We start from the raw sequence: 21,169 nt of genomic DNA, 5'->3' as shown, positions 1-21,169 counted from the left end.
ACGTACCGCGACTGTGACACCGATACAAGGAAACAAAAGGAGGAATCCGTGAAAATGAAGGGTAGAAAAAGAAGGAGGGAAGATGAAAAGCTATTGTGCTGTCAAGTTGTACACGATAGTTGTAGCGCGTATACCGTTAACGGAATTGCAGTTAAGTCTCTTTAATTGCGCGGAGAGTTACTGACCGGAAGTCGTCGTTATGGTCATTGCTCTCGTGACGGGGCCACGCTCTTATTATTCGGTACTTTAATTAAAAGCTGATAGCGAGCATTTCATTAAAGTGTTATTTTTCCGAGTGTAAAAGCCGCTCTCGGTCTACGAGGAGGAGGGTCGAGAGTTTTCGCCAAATAAACAGATCCACTTGGTTCCTCGTCGAGTCGAACGACGAACATCTAGCGACGACTGAGGGACGCTTTGCGTCGTGCGGTGCCGTACGTGTGCGTGTATCTACGAGCGCAGGAGGTCGATTTAACAAACCATACGTTACACCACGATAAAATCTCGCAAACCTATAAACTTCGAGCTGGAGCTAGAGGTGCGGGTACGTTATATCATAAAAATCCAGTAAAATAAGCTCGTAAACCGAGCGAGGGAAAGAGAAGGAAAGGGGCTTTGTCGCGATGCACTATAAACTTTCTTCGCGAATACGCACTCACGCGTGTGTGTCGTACACGCGCGTGATATTTTAGAATACGTATTCGAGATCACAAAAATCGGACGAGATACTGCTTCGCAAATTGCTTGCGAACGCAGATAACATATATAAGGTAATACTGCGCGCAGTATTTAATGACACATCTTTTTCAAGTTTGTTATATTTATTTATTTATTTTTACCAACCACAGTTTTTTGATGTGTAAGATATTAATGTGAAGAGTTTAACGAATATTTTCTATAATACTCCTTTTATTTACGAATAATTAGTTTTTATTAATACAATAAAATTAATCCTCTGTTTTATTAATATAATGTAGTAATTAGCTCTAATGTAAAAAATTTTCACTCTTCATCTGCAACCTGGAACTTTGAGCTGCAGTGCAGATTTTTTATGTCGTTCTGGACTATAAAAATTTGATAAAATATATAGATTTCCCAGTTTCCAAGTGGAGCGATTGAACCCAAAAAATTTTCTGTGCAATAGCGCGCGTACGTTTATAATATTAAAAACTATATGAAAATATGTTAAAAAATAAATGTATCAATGCGTAAATACAGTACAATAAAATATGTTTAAACATACATCTATTAAAATTCTATATTATATATCTTAAAAATTTGACATTTAAAATTATTTTAATTTTTTGACTCTCATGCCCTTTATTTACATTTTTTAAATACAGTACAATACATTAATTTTTGTTCACAAATTTATAAAAATTATCAAATTTCCTGATGGAAATTATTCTGAAATTTATTTTTAAGTCGAGTGAGAGTCGCTCGACAGTCGAAAGCTCGATGAGTTTTTATTATCATAGAAATTGAATTGTATATCTTACTTATTTTTTACAACTTTAAATTTATCTATCAGAATTTACAATGAAAAAGTCTAGTATTGATGTAATATAATTATAATAAATTATTTTACACACAGGATGTACATTAGATATATAACGTGTCCTCCATATAAATCAAGATAGTTGAGATGATCTCTATTTCTTGTACGTGAACTATAACAGATGCACATGTACACCTCACGCTTCTATCCGATTCGATTTATGGATATGCCGATTTGGCTAGGTCGGTGATCTTACGATAGATTATCTCAGTGCATTCACGTTTTGGTGTGGACGAGAGAGGAAGAGTGATCTTTCGAGAGGCTAATTGGAAGACTCTCGAGGGCTACTCTCGGCGGCTCCTATACGCGCGTCATGGGCCGGCGTCCTCTTAATCGTATGGTAATTCTATGGAGATTGCATGGGGCGAGGAGAAGCTCGTAGCTCGGGATCGTTAGGCCCTTTTCGTCCCCGCTGGGACCTAAACTCACTCTGCCTCCTTCCAACTAACGGCGCTCCGCTATCTGGCTTCCAATCATTCCTCCTGCTCCTCACACCCATCATCTTCGTGTCGTCCCCTAAGAAACTTATTTTTTGTTTTACTCGTCTCGTTGCTCCCGTCAAAAATAAATCCAAAAGGTATGATTAGCTCACTTCTGTGTCTTATGCCCAAATCTACGATACACTACGAGAGAGAGAGAGAGAGACGGTCAGTTGATTCGCGATTTAATTATTTCGTGCAATATAAAAGAAAGTTTATATTCTATTGCATTTAAATATCACGTTATTTATTTAATTGACTCAATTTAATTCCTAATTAAATTAGTTACAAGACCTTTGCTGTTTTGAAAATTAATTATTAATATATTGTAAAATATAATGTCAGTGTTATACCTGACGAAATATAGCGCTCACACAGCTTTACCGTCAAAGTTTCACCTTCCTCCTCTGGCGCGTTCTCCGATTTTCCCTCTTATATTCTTTCTCGAGTAGAGACCCGAAGTGACAAGTGAATGGCGTGCTACCCTCCAAGAGGAGGGGGATAACAATAACCTCGCGCTGCTCCTCACCGCGAAATAAGTATCATACTGTCTCGTTTATATATGCAGGCGACTCCAGACACGCGACGACCTCACAATCGCCACTGTCAGTCCTTGTCGGAAAGAAGCCTGCGATTATGCGCGCGTATGTATATGTGCGCCACTTACTCTGTCGCGCGCAAATGCGAGCGTTATCGTTGATCTAACTCCATTCCAATTCCGTCTGAGTACCAGATGACAGGAGAGTGACAGCTCATCCTCAATGCGACTCGCCCCTTCCCCTCCCCCCCTGCCTACCGTCCGTCATCGAAGGAATATATCGGGCATAATTTTATCGCGAATCAAATTAGAGGCCGGTACCGGCGCGGCGGCGTTGTTCCCGCCTCATCGACCACCGCCGCCGTGCGCGCGTTATCTTTGCGCGTCAATCCCGCGCGTGCGACACCCCAATATCTCTCGTTAGCATTTTTTACGAGAACAATTTTAATTTCGGCTTCAGCGATAACCGCCTATTATTATTCCTCGCGATACCTATTCGAATTCGAGTAGGTGGAATATATTGCGATACCGTCGGCTGCTCCCGGGGAGTCCGCTTCTCGTTTTTGCGGTGCGGTGGTGCAATGTGCACGCCATTTACGGGGCGGTGCATACAGCAACGAAGGAGCGATGTTCGTATAGCGTGCGAGATGCAGCCGTGGACGCATATAACGGCGAGAGGTGCCGGCGGATAAAAGAGCGAGAGAACAGGGGCGAGCTGCCCGGTGTGGGGCAGGACGAGAGGAAAACGCGAAGAAGCTTCCATCTCGGGCTCGAGATTTCATTAAAATTCATGAACCGTACGCGACTTGCGCCTCTCTCGCGCCGCGGTGGTCTTTGAGTTTTGCGCGTTACGAAGAAGCGGCACGGCGCGGTACAGCCACCGACGTGGATGGACGAGAGAGAGAGAGAGAGAGAGAGAGGATCGTCGCGGAGAAAAGAGAGCGGAACAGGGAGAACGTGGAGGGAGGCAGAGAGCGACGTCAGCTATGAATAATACAGGGAACTTCTAATTGCGCGAGACAAAACTCCGCGTAGTTGGAAACTTTCGTCCCGGCTACGAGCGACGGTCGGGAGGAGGAACTTTCGCAACTCTCGCAAAACTTACCACTTGTTTTACCGTCGACCCATCCTCTCTTCTCGTTCGCCGCGTCGTCTCGCCGGAAGTCAGCGCGGAAACGCTGCGCGGCTCTCTTTATACCGTCTTTCCGCCGCCGCGCATCCTCGCGCGCGGCTATCGCCGCGGAATCTCGCGAACTTTGTTCTTTTCGTTCCGCTGTTTGTGCGACGATTCCCCGTGGAATTCGCTCGGAATCCTGGAAGATGCCGTTCGTCCACTCGTCTTCGCCCGCAGTTACAGTCCGCGAACTTCGTAGCTGTTGTGTTATCCAGGATAAGGCGATTTCGAATAGAAAGTATTAATGCGAGAAAACGTACAAGGCTATCTTTGATTGTATTTCATCCTCGAATCTCCTTATAAATTGAACAAAAAATGGCAAACTGCTACGCCTACGAACGTCGTCAACGAGAAAGTATACATGTATGGCATGTTGTTTGTGTTTCTGGATAACATAACAGCCTCACTGAAAAATTACTAAATTTCAATAAATATTTGTTTGAATAGCACTAACTAAATGTTTACTAAACTTAAACACGCATTTTTTAGACAAAAATCATTGATTCGATTTAAATATTAATTTTAATTGAGTATAAATAAATGAAAGAAATAATAAAGGTTTAAATAAGAAAAAGTTTATTGTACTATACCATTTATCTGCGGTGTAATACAGTCAGTCACTCATATGATTAGTAAATCAGTCTATAATATAGATTACAGGTGCTTGAACAAATTGGATAGGTTCATTAAAGTACTTAAGGATAAAAAAGAAAGAGATAATAGAAATAATATTGTATATAAGATTCCATGTAGTGACTGTGATGTAACCTACGTGGGACAGACCAAAAGGAAATTAAACACTAGAATAAATGAACATATAAATAATAGAAAACTTGATTCATCTAAACATTCAGTATTAACAAACCATGCATTACAGTGCAATCATATCTACTTTTGACTGGAAGAATACGAAAATTATGGATTCTGAATCTAATTATAATAAGAGATTAATATCAGAGACATTATATATAAAAGAATAGTTAAACGGCATCAATTTAAAAAAGGATACTAAATCTCTCGATGACATATATGTTCATTTGCTTTAACGTATTTCCGAAGGATAAGGGTGAAGGTAAAAACACGTTTGATAATATCTGTTTGACATTCTATGTTTCGAAATGTTTCGAAGCGTTATCATTTGTGTGTTACCATCCGTATAGTTAAGACATGTAATTTCAATTGTCAAAATTAATTTGTTCACCTGAGCGATATTGTATGTTAGAAATGCGTATATTAATTCGAAGTTGATTGGTTTGTTTAATTTACGTGGGGTTATTTACGGCTGATGAGGACTCTGTGAAGTCGAAACGTTCCGTACGTTATAATAAATTTATATATATATCTAACAACCAGTATAGCTCAATTGACCTGGGAGGTTTATTTTTTAATTTTTGAAATTTATTTGAGCGGATATTGATTCAATTTAATGAGTATAAATATTTAGTTACCTATTATAGTACTATATTTAAACAAGTATTATTAAAATTTAGTAAATTTTTTTTTAATACTGCAATGTCGCGACTTAAGCGATCTTGCGATCTCAAGAAATTTTCTCACGACAATAACGATTATAATAATTAATTATTGGAAATCTGGCCGCTTTCTATCACACTTCCTTCTCTATTCCATGCCGAGAGTCACGATCGTGTAGATTATCTGTTCGATGATGATTAAAGTCATTATTCGACATGCGCGAGAAAGAGAGACTCTCCTTCTCGATCTTGCTCGCAAGCGCTCTTTCTCTCTCGTCCTCTTCCTCTCTCTCTTTCCCTCACAATAGTGCTCACATAGGTGTCGGCAATGAAGAGAGGGATATCGTTTCTACGGCTAGGGTGTGTTCAACCCCCGTACTCAGGGGTGGCTGTAACGTCGCTCGTAAAAACACCGTAAACTCGACAGCAACAGGTCCCGTGTGTCTGCCGCAGAAGCGCCGGCCATGCCGCTCTCGAATATGACGGTTGATACGAGAGAGCGTACACGAAGGACCGCGCCGACGACACCTCGCTGCACCGCTGACGCGATCTTTTGTGCCATTCGCTTTGCAAAGAGACAGTTACGAATAGCGTACCAACATTTTCTCTCGTCGCCAACAATGTTTGTTGGCTCTCATCAGTTTGTCACTTTTTTCCTCAATTTCTAAATTGACATTCTAAGATGAAATATAACCAGTGATCGCAGTCTGTATGTTTTTTTTATTTTGTCCATTAAATTATCAAAACCACGCATTTCCAGACATCGCCTGGTTTAAAGCATCGATTCTAAACGTGCCCGGTATCCTATCGAGACATCTATCATTCACGAGCACACGTTTTGTGTATTTTTTATGAGTATCGTCAAACTGTATGCGGAAAGGACCACCGACGAAAAATCTCGGAAATTCTCTGCGTATCCGGTATGCACGAGGTAGAAAACGTAACCATCTTGTTGATTCCGACATTTTTACGCGAGGAGGTTACCGGAACGGTCCGGGCGACCATCATCTTCACGGAGGTTGAGGAAGAGGCGGGAGAAGCGGTGAGAAAAATTGTCACGGCGAAGGATTTCGAATTCTCGCCGCGTAAGGAGTCTGCGGCAGCAGAGCCAGCCAGCTCTCCTTCCCTTGCATGTGCATGCATTATGCATGCACAACGGCGCTGCGAGAAAAATGTCTTGGCAGCCGCAAAGCGCGGGATGGTTGCCTTGTCTCTATGTATGCGACGTTATACCAGCCCGGTATGCAGGTGTCGATACCGGGGGGTCCAGATGCGCTCAACTTTGCCCGCGGTCTTCTGCACTAATAAGATGTTCTCGCACTTATAATGACATCTATCGCGAACGTAAATGGCGATTAGCGATATAGCACGTAGAACGTACAATTATTTTTCTTTTAAGGTTTTTTTTTTTTTCAAACCAATCGAAATAGTACAATCCCGTTAACAGATTTTTTATGCTGCTGGAATTTAATTCGTTTTTTCAACACACTCTTTTATTATCAGTGACATTTAATTAATAAAAACGCATCGTTCTTTCTTGTTTTTTGAAACGCGATATTCAAAGAAAAATACACGGGGAGAATAAAAGATAAACATCTATCGAGATTAAAGCTGAAAAAAGACGAGCTATGGTCGACCGAGTCACAATAATGCGTCTTCAGTTCCATCCTCGATATTTCCACCGACGGTTTTTCCACGATTTGATATTGAGCGCCCTCCCCCTTGACGAAGGTACGGTGGGGATGAAGCTCAGCCGACAGTGGCGACCGTCCACCCTTCCTCAGGGACGGATTGCCCTCTCTGGCTCTTCTATGGACTGTGTCTGATGTCTATGGCTCCATTAGAGCCTGTATAAGAGCGCGTTTTTTCAGTCTGTTCTGATAGAATTATATTCTTTTCACATTACTATAGAAATTAAATTAATAAGGAATTATTGTAAGGAATGCACGCATATATTTCGTTATTACCTATTATTTTATACTTTACCAAATTTTATTTAAAAAGATATTTGCAAATTTATGCTACTATGGGAGAAACCCTCCTCGCTACCTTCTAATCTGGAAAAGCAAGATTGTTGAAGTTGTAAACTGTGCAATTTATGGGTTAAATGTGGATAACGAAGTTGCAACGTAGAATATCATGAAAAGTTTCATGCCAAAACTTGCAGCTTAGCCGGACGATGTTTCGCGTATAAGAGACAACCCTCTCTTCGTTAACTTGGAAACCGAAGAATCGTAGAGCCGAGGGAGGGTGGTTTTTCCAATGATGATGCAGGAGGTGTGCGTTTACGGCAGCACCCGTGGGAGCCACCGACATGAAAACGAAACGCGCGAAGAAGAAAACTCCCCGGTCCATCCTTAAAAGAGGATCTGTGTGAAAAATTTCACAATTTCAAAACATTGTGAACTTGGAGCAAGAAATTCCGGCGGGCGGTGTTATTGTCTCGATCTACAATATTCAAGTATCTCTCTCTTTTCGTTAATTTTCTTTTTTGATACAATACTTAATCACTTTTTCTCCCAAAGAAATGTCGAGTTCGACTGTAGCAATTAAATTCAGAATACAATCTTGTTAAAAATGTTTCTTCTAAAAATGTTGTCTATCGTTTGAAAAATAAATCGTTTTCGGAATTAAAATTAAATAGGATGTCATGATTGGAATTCGCGAATTGATAGATATCTTTTTGTCAATGAGACTTCTTTTTTTATTCTGCGATTTTGTTCGACGTGAAAGGATTCTGGCTATGTGGAAAGAAGAGTTCGCTGAAAGACTTTCGGGTTCTGATGGAATCCTAAATTTTAAATCGCTCCAAGGATCCCAGTCGGAAATTGAACCTTGACCTTTTCCTCCTTGACGACTTTCGATCTTTCTGATGGGATTGGTCTTACGATCGTGAACGGGCGTTAGGAAAGCACTATCGTCGTTAGGTTTTATCACAGATATTTTGGCGTCAGGTATAAAGTGCGTCTAGAATAATTTCACTAGTCACACTTTGCGGCCGCAGCACGTAAAGGCTCTTCAGTTTTATGCGTTGCTTAGCTATAAAGTGCCGATTCGACGTTGTCTAGAGTGTTGGGCTATATAGAGTTACCATAGCCGGAAATACTTAAACAAAGATATTTTCATGACTGATCTTATCGATATTAATAATGTGATTTATTAAAATTGTGAAATTACATTTAAATATATATCTAAAGGAAAATATCGATGGTTTGACAGTTTCGTCGAATATCGTTAGCGTCCCTCGTGGCTTCGGCTGGTTCATAAATTCGCCAGGGAGAACTTCCCACCAGTCCCTGGAGAAGCGGGGCCCATTCGCGGAATTACATCGTCGATATTTTTGCTTTGCGTCGCGCCGCGGCGAAAGTTGCTCGGCGACGGCGACGTCGGCGTCGGCGAAAAAAGAGCAGTAAAACGTTTCCTTTCCCGTGCTGTCCATTGACGTTTATGCGTTTGCACGCGCGGACACACGATACCCGGCTGGCCGCGCCGCCCGGTGCATTCGTGCGAATGCACTCCGGAGATTTTCCAGGCCAAGTGCCTCGGCGTTATTCGCGGGGATGCACACACGCCGTAGATCATGGTGTTTTCAGCATCCATATCCATACGTGCGTCTACGTACGATCGCATGCACAGGCCGCGCGTCTGTAGTGCCCACGGAAATGCACCGAGTTATTTTCTGACCATTGCCTCTCGTTCTCTTCGCGGAGCGCACGTACAGTCTGGTCCATCACACGTGCTGATACGGGACGCATCGCTGCACACAGAAGCTGTGCTGCCTTCAGTTATGAATTTTCTATTAATGTTACAGTTGATCTTTTTCGTTCAGGCAGGAATTCGGTAGCGGTGGACTCTCTTGTATTCGAACGCGAAGCGACAGACATTCATGAATGATTCATTAGGGAGAGACACTTGTAATCTCGTGAATATATTTCACGATTGAACTTGATCCGAAATGAAAATTTTCGTCTAAATTTGTTACGTATTTCTTTTTTAATCGTGTAAAGTGAGGGTTTTAATATATTCAATATATTTTTTTTTCACGCTTTCTTTCATCTCTGATGTCTTTTAAGACACACGCGACTGGATCGTTTTACGTGAAGCACTCTGTATATATAACGCACGTCGGTCCGTCGCTACATAGGCATCGACTCGTGCATACACGCACATATGCACACGCGCACGCGTATACCGGGTGGTCCGAAAGTGGCGTTGGTCTCGACGCGAGAGCCACTCGATCAATACACCACGTTGCCTCCACCCCCAGAAACCGTCGGTACACCCCTTCCACGCCGCCTCTGTCTCTTCTCTTTCTCTTCCATCCTCTCTTCTATCCACCGGCTACCCCTCTGCACCGTGGCCGACGTGTTCGCCCACCCCCGGGAAGAGGGACGATACGGTGGAAACGGGCTTTCGGCCGGCCGAAGACTCGGAAAGGAAATACTCCGCTCAGCAGAATTTTTCGACATACTCCTCGTGCAGTATGCAAAAAAAGGGGGAGAGGGAAAAGAAGCGATTCGGCCATTCGCGAGAATCTCTCTGGAAAACGGCATTATTCCTCCGCGAAATGCACATCTCGATTTTTCGAGAAATTCGCGAGAGCGTAAATCTCTTCCGGATAAAATGTATAAACGCGTGTGCAGGCGCGCGTAGAGTTATTTCCGGGGAAATTAATATCGTCGCATTCGCGAGTCATCCCGTCGTAACAACTTCACCCTTTCTCTTCCAATCTTCGTCGTAAATACACCGTTATCGATAGCGCTATCTCGATCTCGCATTCTCGAGTATTTGCGCTTCGCGCGCGTGGGATGATACGGTTAGCCGCTAAATAGATCGGCCACCCTCGGTGATCGCGGAAATCCTCTCGGAATTTCACCGGACTCCCGTGTTATTTTCGATGCCGACTTTATTATAAGCTCGTTCCATGGACGCGGCGGCGCGGTGGCAGTGGCGGCTTATTGCGCGAAATAGAAACGGATCCGTTCCTGGTCAGTGTTTTCCAGTTTTTCGTTGAGGCTCTTGTACTAGCTAGCATAAACAAGGTTATAGAGTCATTAGGCGATATTATGGACCTGTTTCGTCGGCGGGGCTTATACCAGAAAGAGAAGCCGGAGCGCGTAGGCGTTTTCCTGTCGTGTTTATTTAATCGATTACCGTGGTCGTTGAATTTTACAGTACCTTACCGAGCGAAACGTGCTTCTTATACCCCGCACTCGTATAAACTGTTACAACGGCGATATTCTATCATCGACATTACGATCAGAGATCGTCGTGATGTACCGCGCGGCGCGGGGAGGTATGAATAGACGTAACGTAAGCGTCTCTCTGTTTGCCTTTGTATGGTGAATATTTTTAGCGCGACTTACAATATTGAAAAGCGCTAAGAAAATATATATTATCAAGTGTGTTGGAAAATAACGAATCGTTTGCAGTTTCTAAAGGATTAAAAATTGTAGGAAAAAAGACGCGAAACGATCTATAATTATCGTATAATGCGATATTTTATGAACGCCGTAAAGGTTATAAAGCGCGAAAGGGTTCGTTTTTTTTTTTTTTCACGCGCTCGTAAAGATCGACGCTATCCGGTTCATTTTGCCGAACGAGGCGAGGCGACTGCGAGGGGTGGACGGAGGATGGGTGGTCTTCGGGATACAGGATACGGCACTGACCATGCGTGCGAGGGGTGGGTGTTTCCACCCTCCACGGACGAGACCGTGGGTGCAGAAAGGGGAGGAGAGCACACATTCGGTACACCTGCGCTGTATATTGCGGAAAAGCCGGACTTGCCAGGCAATAAGAATTTCTTTCTTCATCCCTCGCACGCCTGCTCCCTTCTCCGCGCCCCGTCGACATGCAACCCTTTATTAATACCCCCTCCTCCCTTTGGCCTGTTTCTCCTTCGCGCTGCGTCTCGTCGGTGAAGCACCACCTTCGACCTTTTTATCTACCGTTTCTACCCTCTCGTACCTCTCATTGTCTCGCAACAATGTGGACTCGGGGGCTAACTAGTTTCGCTGATACGGGCGTATTAGAGCTGCCTCGGACGAAAAAAGAAGGTGGAATACAGACCGCGCCTTTCGTCTTTCGTTCCGCGGCCCTGTAAACTCTGCACCTGTGTGAGAGAGAGTGTGTCGTGACGGAAAAACGAGGGAGGTCTCGTAACTTTGTGAACGCGAATAACGAGTTCGTTCCACGAGCGCCGCCACGAGTCCTACGGATAGCCTTACCGTATAACAGATGATAATAGATTGAAGCGAGATTCATGAGAGAGGTTCACTCGCCGAACTCACGATTATTATTCTTAGCTCGACCGTAGGCGTTTTCGCAATCGTTCGGTAATTATCTCGCCGGGCACGTTCCGAGTGATTTAATTCCCGGCGCGGGACCGCGTAGCCGCGAGCCGTTCTTCTCGCGGTTTCCGACGCGCGTGCGAGCATTCCCCGCGGTTATTAAGCTATTAAAAAGTCTGGTTATCGTTAGCCGCGAGCTGTACGTGCGCGCCAAGCCGAGACAAGTCCTCGAGGGTTTCCTGAGCAGGAATGCCACTTCAATAACGAAGCCGAAGCGCGCAGCCACGGGGAGGAGGGGGCTTAATTTGCCTCGAGACACCGCGCTCGCTCTCTCCGTGCACTCTCCTTCGCGTACATACTTATGTGCATGCACGTGTAAATATATATATATACATGTGTGTGTAGGTATCCTAGCCGGATGCCTTTCATAGTTATACTCCACCGCGCCTGTCTCTCGGCACCGTACTCACGTTTCGTCCACGTATAAACTAGAGAGAACCGCGCGCCGAAGTGCGTTCGTGTGCGTTGCTGTACACACCGAGTACATAGCACGCCGAGACCATTTTGCAGCGTTCCTGCCATTCTAACATCCGCGTTTCATTAAAAGATCTCTCGGCCCGACCTCTCGGTTGCGCTGTCTCGCGCGCCGTAACGACTGCACTTCGCATAAGACGGACCACGCCGGTGTGTGTACACTCGGTGTCTTGGAAGTGATCTCCGCGTTCTTGCGGCGGACATCGGTCCCTTGACGATCGTGTCGCCGGCATGGCATCGCGTCTAATACCGCAAACTTCCTTAACGAAAGAACACGATATACCAGGCAGCGCGGCGGAATAAATTCTACCGCGATTCATAAAGTTTGCTTCAAAAATTGCCTCAAGATATAAAATGCAATTTATGAATTATTTATTTACATTCTTTTTATTTTAAGCGCATTATACACGCGCGGAGATTCTATCATATTATTGTTTTTTTTTTTCTCTATCGTGACGATATCTGTTGTGACGTTGACTTGATGAATGAAGATAAGCGCCACAATCTTGTTATGCCTCGAAATCACGACGTATCACGATGGACGTTTCCGTTTGCATTTTGCACGTTATTGTAGGAAAAACATGTAATCGAGATCGAGTACTCCAAGATCAATATACACTGCGAACGTAGTGTCGTTGTGCAATCGCTTAGAAATTCATTGTGCGATAAAACCGCATGCGAGGACTATTAAACTTGTTGCTCTTCGGCTCGACTGTAATGGAAATGAACAATGGCTTGGTAATACTTGAGAAACTGTATAGCTGAAGTTGCAGTTCTCAGAGTAGTATACTTCGAATACTCTTTCAAATCACATCCATCGTCTCAAGTACGAATGTTTCGTATAGTAATATGTATAACTGTATTTTAGATTATAACCCAAAATATATTATGTGCACTATTCCACTCATTTCAATAATCTTGAGATGAATTTGATTTTTCTCTGCTGGCAATATGGAATTTTAATTTTTCCGTCAGTATTAGAAGTCTTCGAGAAACAGTAAATTTGTTTTATTGTATGTTCCAGATTATATTTAAATTTTAACGAGTTTTCACCATAATAAAGATGGATTATATTTTATTTATTTTTTACAGATTTACTTACCAGAATTTACAATCAAAATATCGATGATATCTTTAAAGACTCCATGTCGATAATCATATGATTTTTATTCGAAATACATGTCACGGGGAGTCGAGACTTTTTGCAACGATCTTATTGGGATTTAATGTGACATTCTTGCTTTTCTAGTCCGCGGGATAAGATTTCGCAAGGACACGTTGACAAACGTGAATGCGGCATAGTCGGTAATGCCTCCGTAAGGGAGTTAACAGTAATTCCTGTCGACCGGGGGCCCGTCCCTTTCGACATTTACGACGTGTTTTACGCGATCAAAGCAAGCCGTAACAATTATTGGACGATCTCGCGGCCGTAAAATTTTATTCGACCCCCACAGCCGTGGAGCTAGCCACCCCATCGTTGTTTCCAATCGCGAACCTAGGGGGATGCTTCACGATCTCTGGCCCCCTAGCTGCTACAAGTCTTGTTTCTTGCACGGCTAGAAAAGATTATCTCTCGAATAGAAGATGCCTTCGAATTGATTTTAAAGTTCGATAAAGTCTTCATGAATTATAAGATTTATAGATAAATTTAAATATCGCGTTGATAATTCAATATTAAATGTTAGATCAAGATGTCGGTGATTTTATATTAAACATATATTATTTTCAAGAGCGGTCGAGATTTATACCACAAGGCAGTAGAGGAACGAGGCGCCGAGCATTCTCGGGAAGCATATCTTCGCACTTATCCCGTCCAGGTGGCGGAAATCGATGGCCGCCGGCGATCGTTCCGGACACCCGGTACGTCGGGCGCCGCGCATTGTGTACATTTGGCCGCGTTTTCGCGTCGAGTTTTGATTTACGGGGTTGAAGGAGTACGAGAGGCAGGAGGGCGACCACGGTGAACGGGAGGAGGGTGAGTGTTCCGGCGGAAGTAGCTGGGAAAAAGGAGGAAAAATAATAGGAGGGAAAGGGTTGGCGGTCGAGAAAGTTGGACGGGCGGAACATGGCAAAGATATGGTCGAGCGAATTCAAGTCGTAAGATGGAGAAATAGAGAACGGGGGTTGAAAGAGGGAACGGGGAGGGTGGCGACGACGTCGATGCTGGAAAAACATCGCGGAGCGTTGTGAGCGAAATACCATAGTTCGCGCGCGCGGGATCCTTTTTTGGGTGGCGAAAGCACGGAATTGCCAGAGCGCGAAAGAAATCGCCGAAAAGAAGCTCTTCCCTCTCCCGCGAGCAACATAAAGCGGGAGATATACGCGCGAACGAGCGCCGAACTTCGCAAAACATTGTTTTCCACGGACAGAAAGAGAGTTTCGAGATTCGCCCGACCGAGAAGTCCCGTTCTCGTCGCCTCGGCACCCGGAACTTCCGCGTCGATAAATCCGCGATCAACGGCCGGGATACGTCGTGAAACGACGGGTGCGACTAGTAGGGTAGTAATTCGTTGGCGAGTTAAAGCGGAAGAAAATTTTATACTTACGAGGATGAGTATTTTCTCAAAATAATTCTTCACACGTTCAGTTATTTTATTTTCTTCAGTTGTTTCTATTAGAATTTATTTTACACACGTGTGAAGTTGGCTCTTTCGAAAAAATTAACTTTCTATACTTTATTTGATTGTGCATCGTTTGCACACTTTTAGTTCAAATGTTTTATTGGTACTATTTAAACAAATATATTTATTAAAGTTTAATCAATTTTTTAGTATATACGAAGATATAAATTTTTTAGATCTTTCAAATAATTATGTAAACCGCTCAAGTTAATGTGGAGGATAGGATATCAAAATTTTTTGCAGCATTGCCTATATATCATGCTTTTCTATACAAATATCTTGATAGTTTAATAAAATTATTTTTAGATATCAGCAAAATCCGTATGATTTCAACGAAGGATTTTTCACCGTGTATTTAAATGCTCGTTTATCGCGTGCACTGGTTTGTTTTTTTTTTTTTTTCATCTCGACATTCGAAACCGGCACGCGAGTTAGCGTCGCGTCACATCGTCTCGAACAAGCGAGGACGAGTCTCGAAACGAAACACGAGCCTGCCGTCTCGATTTCCTTCGTAAATCAGGAGAGCTCGGTATATTCTTACGGCAGGGGCGTCGATATCGGATCCCAGGGGGGCATAGACATCGGCGTCTTTCTTCCCTCTTTCAGTTCCCTCTCGGAAAACGAACGTATCGCGCCCTACGCCCGGGATTCACCCTCGAATTAAAAGAGCAGCCATCTCGGCCACCTTCCTTTTTCCTCCCCCTCTTCTCGTCTTACCCCGCTCGGATTAGAGAATGAAGGTGTGAGAAAGGTGGCGAGAAGGTGAAGAAAACAGACGTAGGAATAGAGTTGATATTACGCGAAACGCTGAATCAGCTATATTAAATATATAATTTTAAATAAGTATGTACAGTAAAAAGGAGATATATTGAAAAAAAAAAAAAAAAAAACAAATTATATTTCGCACAAATAATTTTAATAATTTTTTATCCTCTAGTTTTGTCTACCTTTTTTTAATATAGGTACAAACTATTAATTTTAACAATTGCTAACACACTCGCTATTTGACTTTTATCGCGTACATACCAATGCACATCTAGTGACATCTTCGACATTCTTCCACACCTCGTTTCCACATCCGCGTTAAAATGGCGACAACGTCGTAGAGAAAAGCTGCCCTAATCTCGCGAACGACACCGGCTGTGCGATAACTCAGACCATCCTGGCGAGTCTTACAGCGGGGTACCAACCGGCGCTCTTAAAATATGCAAGAGAAAGAGAGAGAGAGAGAGAGTGGCCGGAATCCGCGACGAAACACAACCCTCGGGATAATTTAGATTCCTGGAGCGAAGCATAGCAACAGAGAAGACCGGTGGCAGAACGCCGGCGGTGTGTATTGATCTAAACGGGAACCCGTGAAAGCAATTAAGATAAGGCACGGTAACAAAGGGTTGTCGGCTGCTACCCGCTTTTCGCGGTGGAAAACAACACGGTGACGGCGGATAGCGAAAGGGACAAACGGGAGTATAGATAATATGTAGCGGATACGTGAAGGAGGAAATACGAGGTTGATCCTAGGCTGGATGTTAAAGGTAATCGAGAAGCTCGACATTTATTACAAAAGCGGGCGATGACTAGAACCGAGGTTTTGACCCATGAAATTATAATCCGCTTGTGATACCTAAAGTTGCCTGAGCTACTGCTACGATGCCATTCGTATTCATCGAAGCGAGTTATTCGTTCGTGTGTTTGGTCGCTTGCTTGATCTGGATTCGATTTTACTTATATAAGACTTATATAATTACAATTTAAAATAGTCTTCTCAATGAGAAGAATGACTCTAATCAATAAATAAGAGGAATCCTATTTGTTTGTTAAAACAGATAAATATTAGTTGCTTTCCATTTATACACGAGTGAAACTAAGTCTGAAGTGAGCTGAGTATAAAATACTTGTCAGATTAATGACGTCACTACTTGCTTACTTTGGTAAAATTAACAAATAACAACACAGGTTTATAACCTCACTTTTAAAGTGAGTCTACGAGACTCTCAATAAAGCACACGGTCTCGATCTTGTGCAGTTTGTAGGTGAAAACTCAGTTGAATCTCACTTCTCAGAATGCAAAAGGAACGCGCATTCAACTGAGTTATGACGTCACAAGTGAGAATTATCTGAGAATCGGAGTAAATGGAAAGCAACTATTAAGTGCTTAAATATTTCTGTGTGAATTTATGTATACATACCTGATTCTGCAAACCGTTTGCAGAAACGCAAACATGAATATAGAACCAGAGCAGCGTAATATCACATATTAAATTGATAAGCAATTTAATAATTTACATACGAAAATATCTGCGATTCACCACTCGTCATAATCAAAGATATTAGGGTTAACGTTAACGTACCATTTTTTTCAAGATGACATGGTTTTCTTTTAATCGTTTAAACGTTTTCGCGGTACACGAATTAGTCGTGCAATTAGCCTGCAAATAAGCCCCTCTTTCAATAAGGTGTTGTATTAATGTACTTCATTCGCGCGCAAACAACCCTCGAGAACGACGAGCGTTACGTTTTAGCAGGTATGAGTTTATATATACTGGGTGTCCTATATACAGATCCGCGCGTCGCACACGTGTCAATCGTAGATAGGAGAGAGAGGGAAAGGAATAGGAGGAAAATGTGGCAGAAAGACAGAGACGTGGGGAGCAACGAGAGCAAGAGCAAACGGCTCGAGCAGACCGTCTGAGTCGTAAAATGTTAACTGCTAGTAAAACTGAGTTTACGCGCTTGTAAGGACCCCCGCAGGAGGCTGCTGCCATCCCTGGCCCCTCTTCAGCTTGGCAGCACGCAGAGTCACCCCTTACACCCCCTAATAGCCAGATTATTGCTCGTAAGCCAGCCACCCCCGCCGTCTGCCCGCCTCCCGCATGAGCACGAAAATAATTCCGAAAGAACGTTTAATTTGCACGCTTTCTTAGACTCTCTCTTTTATTGGATACGTATAAGGGGAGTATTGTCACCATCTGAATTTCGAAACATCGTCATACATACATATATATTTGACATCAATTTAACTCGAACAGTTCTATTAACTCTTTCGATCATCAACTTCCCTTACGAGAGGGAAAAGATGTTAAATGAAGAATAATTTTGTAAAAAATAGAACGCTAAAGTCACTAGATAGATGAAGATAAAAAAAATCACAATTTGTCCACCATTAACCTCAAATTCAAAAGTTAATGCAATTATCTTGACCTTTGTCAAGTTAATATTTAAAGAGTTACATAAAATGTGTATATATAGGGGAGAGTAGTGTAAATCGGATCTATTTGCAGTTTTTGTTCTCTATAAGTCCGATTATAAAACCAATGGTGCCGTTGGAAAGATCATTTAATTTTCTTCATTTTTGCTTCAGACCATTTTGACGTATCTCTTACTTGTTTATGTCGAACTATAATGGAAAATGTAAAAATGTATTTTCCGGTCCGATTTGGAACTATGAGTTCCAATTTTTATGGACTTTTAGATAGAATTGTTAAATATTTTAATCAATTTTTGTTAATATTGAGTAAAAACGAGCAATTTAAGACTCGAAGATAAAAATACAGTTTATATTATTAGAATTAAAATCAATAAAAAAAAAAATTTCATCAATCTGAGTCTGATGAAACATGATATTTTATTGATTTCTTAGACCAGATCTGATCGGTCGATGACCAGTACTACAACCAGGTTGTGGCGAACCTTCATTCTTTGATGAATTAGCTTGCTTACTCTTTTAAGTGTTTTTTGTATACATAGATCCGATTTGATTCTTTCGAATAATTGGAACAAATTTTACAATAAACCGCAAAAGTAATCGCAAAACTCTTGATATTTTTGAATTCCACATTCGTTCCAATTACCGTCCAAATTTTTAACATCTTTTAAATAATGATTTACAAGGATTTTCTTTTTTAAAAAAATTTTCGTACAATAGCCAAAAATACATATTTGCGTCTATTCTATGAACGTTATGACGGAGTACTGCCAAACTGCTGTCACATGTTCAGTGTCTTATAAGGACTTTACATTGTAAATAGCACGCAAATCTGCTTAACCGCATTTATTTAAATTAAAAAGGTCCGACTTGAAACACGGTCCGATTTAGAACATTCTCCCCTACTATCCGGCACTAATTTAGCTCAAAATGTTAAATTGCAATACTTAGTCTATTTAGTGACTTCAAAACACGGTTTTCGTAATAATTATATAAGAATAATTATTACGTTATGTGCTGAGGGATTTATTTTCTCTTTTTTTCAAACTATGTTATATAAATTATAAAATAAATGTCGATTACGAGGATTAAAAGTAATATCTTTTTTCATAGATAAGAGGATAAACATTTATTTCTACCTTAAAACGAGCGCTCGTATCAGCGATCGAAATTGCTTGGCCTTTTAACTTTCAATGGTGCAAGTTCTTCCGCACCGCCGTAAACCGGCGTTTTATTCCACCGCCCTCGGCGAGCGACGCCGTCCAGAGGTTTTTCATTTTTAATTACCCACAGCGCCGTGAAAAGTTCTCGACACTGCACGAAAGTTTTAATGGCTGCGTTGACTGTCGTTAACCCCTTCTTAAGTCACCCGTGGAAGTGCTGCGGAACGTGCTACGATTTCGAAACTTATTTGACTTCATTCTCGGAGCTCGTTTGATTTGACGATACCTTTCTTCTCCATCGTGATTCAACATCATTCATTCGAAACGTCGCTGAAGAAATAATGAATCAGCGTTTGCTCGAAATTTAGAAATAACAGACTCATTCTCGGTTTTCGAAATTTAATATCGTAAATCTTATTTTGCTCTTTTGTAAACAATATTTTCTGTAAATTACCGCAAGGATAATTAGCTTCAAGAATGCAGAAATTACGCTATTTACGAGTCTTGTAATTTTGTGCTTAAAGAAATGTTTCCCTCTGTCACTTAAAGCGACACGTCTTCTCTATAGGAATCCCCCTAGAGTCTTGCCGAAGAAACATAAGTCTAGCCCCTCTGTTCTACTGGCATAATAATTGTTACACTTCGTATAAATGCATTAGCTCTGCGCATTCGTTTCACGCTTCCGCGAGTCCACGAGAAGTCTCGTTCGTTTCCCCTTTCCTTTGTGTCTCCGGGGACTTTTTTCGCGAGCTGTGGCGAAAAGTGGCGGACGAGAAAAGTTTTCAGCGAATTCAAATAGCGACTTGGGCAATTGCAAACGCGAATTCATTTATAAAGTCACACCCAGGCCGAAGGAACGTAATAATCTGAAATTATCGTTCAAATTTTGAAGCGAGAGAAACGTAAGAAATAATGTTAAAATATTCGCAAAAAAAATTGATGATAAATATGAAACAATTTTATCGTAAAATCAATCTTAATTTTTCAAAGATAATAATCAGTAAACTTTTTAAAAGTTTTTACATTATGCCGTAATTTGTCAAGATTTTAGGTTGACTAGATATATAATCTTGCTGTTTACACAAGGTATATATCTTGCATGACGTGCAGAGTACATACAGTCTTCTCTGACGAAGAGATTCCTCGTGACGCTTCGTCAAAGAGGCTGAGAGTTCTTGTTTCGCTTGCATGCTAGCGTTTGCCTCGGGTGAGGGTAGTCTAGTAACTGTCGAAGACGACACGGTTAACATCTTCGTGGTAGTAGGGAGTTTCGCGCGAAGATTGGGGGGGGGGGGGGAGGGGGGTGTATACGAAAGGCAGAGTATAGAATGTCCCTCGCTCTACGGTTTTATGGGTCGTCCAGTTCCATCATGCGCCATAAAAGTACAATAAAACCGCTGTTACACCATGGAGAACTACCCGTTCTAAACCACTGCGTGCAACGGGCCCTTAAGACGAGAAGACAGACGGAGACGCTTGGGAAGACGACGACCAGAGGCAAAATTGATTCTTTTATGATCGACAAACGCGCGACCCCGAACTAGGATCGATTTGCAAGCAACCCATTTTACTTTTACACGAATACATGCGGATGTATTCCCTATTGTCTCTTCTTCGAGATCCTTTAAATCGAAAATTAATCGTTCTAAATAATTCCGAGTATAAAAGTTAAAATACAAGAAATACAGAGTGATTTCAGAAGTCACATTCCCGTAAAATAATTTATTCTTTGCGAATTAAAATTATTTTGTTCTAATATTACATTCGTATGAATATAATTTCAACGTGGCGCTTTCGTCTGTTTTCAGTTTTGTCACTGAGAAACACGCAAGAAGAGGAGCCGCCAGATCCGCAGCTAATGAGGCTGGATAACATGCTGATCGCCGAGGGAGTTGCTGGACCAGAGAAGGGCGGTGGTGCGGGGGCCGCTGCATCGGCATCCGCGGCAGCTGCGGCCGGTCCACCCGGGCAACCGGACAACGCGATCGAGCATTCGGACTACAGGGCTAAACTAGCTCAGATTAGGCAAATTTATCATCAGGAATTAGAAAAATACGAGCAGGTTCGTGTAAAGAAAGTATCCACAAATATTACATCGCGCGTGAGTGGCTTAAAATATCTATATTTCAGCTTTTGCGAGA

At 42.2% G+C, this 21,169-nt stretch overlaps 1 protein-coding gene across 1 annotated transcript in view; it reads left to right on the top strand.

Moving 5' to 3' along the window:
- Positions 1 to 21,169, top strand: part of LOC108781179 (homeobox protein extradenticle) — a 40,251-nt gene that overhangs the window by 11,518 nt on the left and 7,564 nt on the right. Inside the window, exon 3 of the mRNA XM_018549093.1 lies at positions 20,837 to 21,090. Within this exon, the coding sequence (XP_018404595.1) occupies positions 20,837 to 21,090 (254 nt within the window). The remainder of the gene's footprint in view (positions 1 to 20,836; positions 21,091 to 21,169) is intronic.

The sequence above is a fragment of the Cyphomyrmex costatus genome, unplaced genomic scaffold (genome assembly GCF_001594065.2).
Source record: "Cyphomyrmex costatus isolate MS0001 unplaced genomic scaffold, Ccosl1.0 scaffold78, whole genome shotgun sequence".
Lineage (NCBI taxonomy): Eukaryota > Metazoa > Arthropoda > Insecta > Hymenoptera > Formicidae > Cyphomyrmex > Cyphomyrmex costatus.
The sequence above is the reverse complement of the archived record's forward strand: the minus strand, read 5'-3'. Positions and strand labels throughout refer to the sequence as shown.